This window comes from Saccostrea cucullata, unplaced genomic scaffold (assembly GCF_032062105.1).
Source record: "Saccostrea cucullata isolate Sc308-1 unplaced genomic scaffold, CSIRO_AGI_Scuc_v1 ctg5133, whole genome shotgun sequence".
NCBI lineage: Eukaryota > Metazoa > Mollusca > Bivalvia > Ostreida > Ostreidae > Saccostrea > Saccostrea cuccullata.
The window spans coordinates 99,001-102,199 of record NW_026921873.1 but is presented as its reverse complement, the minus strand read 5'-3'; the positions used below and the strand labels follow the sequence as shown (position 1 = coordinate 102,199).

General features: G+C 30.0%; 1 protein-coding gene across 1 annotated transcript; it reads right to left on the bottom strand.

Annotated features, from left to right (window-relative positions):
- Window positions 1-309: 309 nt before the first annotated feature.
- Window positions 310-2,873, bottom strand: LOC134260844 (ctenidin-3-like). The gene is made up of 2 exons (XM_062743377.1): window positions 2,818-2,873; window positions 310-637 (listed from the first exon to the last, which is right to left on the bottom strand). Exons 1-2 carry the CDS (start codon window positions 2,870-2,872, stop codon window positions 429-431), a joined length of 264 nt encoding a protein of 87 aa, XP_062599361.1. The 5' UTR covers window position 2,873; the 3' UTR covers window positions 310-428.
- Window positions 2,874-3,199: the final 326 nt, after the last annotated feature.

Here is a 3,199-nt window from a genome sequence, read left to right as displayed (position 1 = left end):
ATTTACAGAAATCCTGTCATATTGTCTTTCCTGATTTACTTTATTTTATCAAATAAAATATACAACATGACTATCTTATATACAAATTTTAATTAAAAAATTCAAATTTTTGTAGAGGACAGTGGAATGAAAAAAATATAAAGGATATTCTTCAATTAGGTTCCCAAAATAGTGTTATTTCCTAATATTTTTTCAAGAATTACCAGTTTTAAAATACAAAACGAAAAATTGCATTTAAAAACACCACTCGTGTATATATTATGACCCAAAATGTAGCATCGATTCTTCTATAACAAAACTAAGGTGAAGTAAGTTGCAAGATTTAATAAAGCTAAATTAATTACAGCTGATCGAGCAGTGCTAACTGTATCCTGTTTGTCCGAATTCTCTGTATTTTTCTCCCCGGGACCTCTTCAGTACTCTTTCCCTTAGCCACCTCCAGCGTAAATTCCTCCAGCATTAAACTTTCCAATGCCTCCAAATCCTCCACCAAATCCTCCACCCAATCCTCCCCATCCTACTCCTTTTCCTCCACTTAATACTACCAATCCTCCATGTCCTCCACCTATTCCTCCCAATCCTCCCCAGCCTCCTCCATATCCTCCATAACCTCCATATCCACCATATCCTCCCGATCCTCCAAAATAAAAATAAATATTAAATAAATAGATCAAATTAATTTTGGATATTTTTTAACCTGTGGTACAATCTTCATAAAACCAGTTACAAATGGAGAGTTAGATAATCATATATTTAAAGTAATTTATAACCATTTTTATATTTGAAATGGGCAATACACAATGAAATGTTACAATGTATTGCATTATTGCTATTTTTGGCACAGCTAGACGACCATTTACAGTTTGTTTCCTCATCTATGAGAAATGTGTATCCAGACCATTCTGATTTTTTTAATGATTTTAAACAGAAAAGGGTGAATGGGGCTTAAAAATTACAAATACTTTTATTTTTCCTTTTATGATATTGTAGCTCACTAGTGATCGACAATTAAACCATTATCGCCCGATACTCTGGTAGAAAAAATGTGGAATATCTTTGTATCAGTGTTGAATATAATTTTTTTTACTATTTATGTCTATTGTTATTAATGTGCACAGCAGATATTACCGCTGATAATTGACAAATCGTTGAATGAATAGGAATGTTTACATGTACGCCATTTGTTTCGAACACGTGGTTCAGTTTAATCTTTGATCGGTATTAAAATGGACTTTAAAAAATACAAAGATTAGAAACTATAAAAGATATCACACACAACTGTAATTTGTTGTTAACTAGAAAATATGTATCAAAAAAGGTCTGTACATGAAATTACTAGTTATAGAATAATATAGACTTATTAGTTTGAACATTGAACTTTGTGTATATACATGTATACATATAACAGACAAAACTGTACAATTTTATAATCATTTTGGTAACAGGGAAAGGAAATACACACGTGTTAAGCCAGGAAAAAATCAAGGACAATATAATTAGTTAGAATTTCAAATCTTTTACGGAGATGAATAGAGTTTGTTATTTGCAAGAAAATTGCCATAACAACAAACATATCTGAACGAAAGAGATGTGAACAATAAACCACTATAATCTATATATGGAGTTCATATTCCCCAGTTGTTGGATGTTCATTTGTTTTCCTGTTTATTTTTTCCAAATGTTAAGACAAGACCCCTATAAAACAAAAGATATCAACAGTCTCGTTTGAAGTCATTATTTCGCAAGTTATATGGTCTAAACAATAGCCTTATAAGCAAATACATCAATGTTTTTTGGAATCCGTGTTTGCTTTGGTTTAAAAAGTTAAGAATTCTACGATTTAAAAATATATCATTGATTAACAGATAAAAAGTATCACTTGATAACAAATACTTAAAATAAATACTAGTACTCATATTGTGTGACTCAAAATTGCACAGAAAATAGGGGATCAATGTGCATCTTACTTAGCTGAGGTACAATGAAATTGACGTTTTTATACTTAAAATTTAACTGCTTGCTTAATCACTTTAACCTTTTTCATATTTTATTTGACATAATCATTACAATAAATATAAAATAAATATATTTACCATTGAACAAATCTTTCAAATTAATGGGCGTAAATTATTATGTGACCTTTTTGCACTAAAAATAAAATATTTGGGATAAAGATATCAAGAGGCAATAAAATATTTATGTATCAACTTTTTTTTACGACTTTAGTGAAGTTAGTCCACAGGTATCGAGTAGTTTAAAATAAAAAAGAAAGTGATGGGTTAGGTGCTGTAAATTTTGAAATCTTGGTCAAAATGTGCGTTTTTCAGACAAAAAACGGTGTAAATTTTATCTGGACTTTTAAATATATTTTCATTTTTTGGCAAAGTTTGTTGAGGGAAAGTGTAAATTTTGTCATGAAAATACGAATTGAGTCCTAAATTTAATATTTCTACCATATCAAAAGAGAAAATATTCTCTGAGTAAAAGTATGTGAGGCTTAAGTTCTAAGATATTGAATTTGATTAATGTGCAGATTTGCAGAATTTTATATTAAATATCCTTCCACATCAAGAAGTAGTCCTTCATAAATCTTTCTCTTTTATGCAATTTTGAGCTGTTTCTTCATTTGATGTTAAACAATATACACTTTTACATGTGTTATAAAAATTGAATTATAATAAATAATTTTGAAAAAGAGGTACTGCCTGAACTTTACGAAAAAGCTGACGAGTGACATGCCTTAAATGGACCTCTAGCCCGAATGTTGTTTATTATCTCCATATCTTATACAGAATATAACATATTAAGTACACTTACCGTATGCCACCGCAACCAGGCAGAGAACAGCCACTACAACCAAGAGTTTACCCATGTTGATTGTGGACTCTGAAGACAGGTTGATGATCAAGTTCCTTATATACTGTCAGGGAATCTGTATCAATTAATTAACGCTGGATTGTTTGATTTATATATAGCGATAGAAATGTTGCAGAAGGAAGTAAAAACACCCAGGGATTCATACAAATTCTCATGGCAGAAATTAATTGTTCAAAATATTTATTTTTTACAGACATATTGCAGATTATTTAACCTTGTAATATTATTTACGAAAGTCAATACCTCCTCTTTATAAAAAAAAATAGAAAAAGAATGTCTTCCCATAACATGGCAATTGAACATAGACGGCATAGAAATATTG

Excerpts from the sequence above, each read along its gene's own strand:
- LOC134260844 (XM_062743377.1), bottom strand. The coding sequence starts at position 2,872 with ATGGGTAAACTCTTGGTTGTAGTGGCTGTTCTCTGCCTGGTTGCGGTG. Across the intron at positions 638-2,817 it reads CCTGGTTGCGGTGGCATACG|GATCGGGAGGATATGGTGGA; the intron begins GTAAGTGTACTT and ends TTTATTTTGGAG.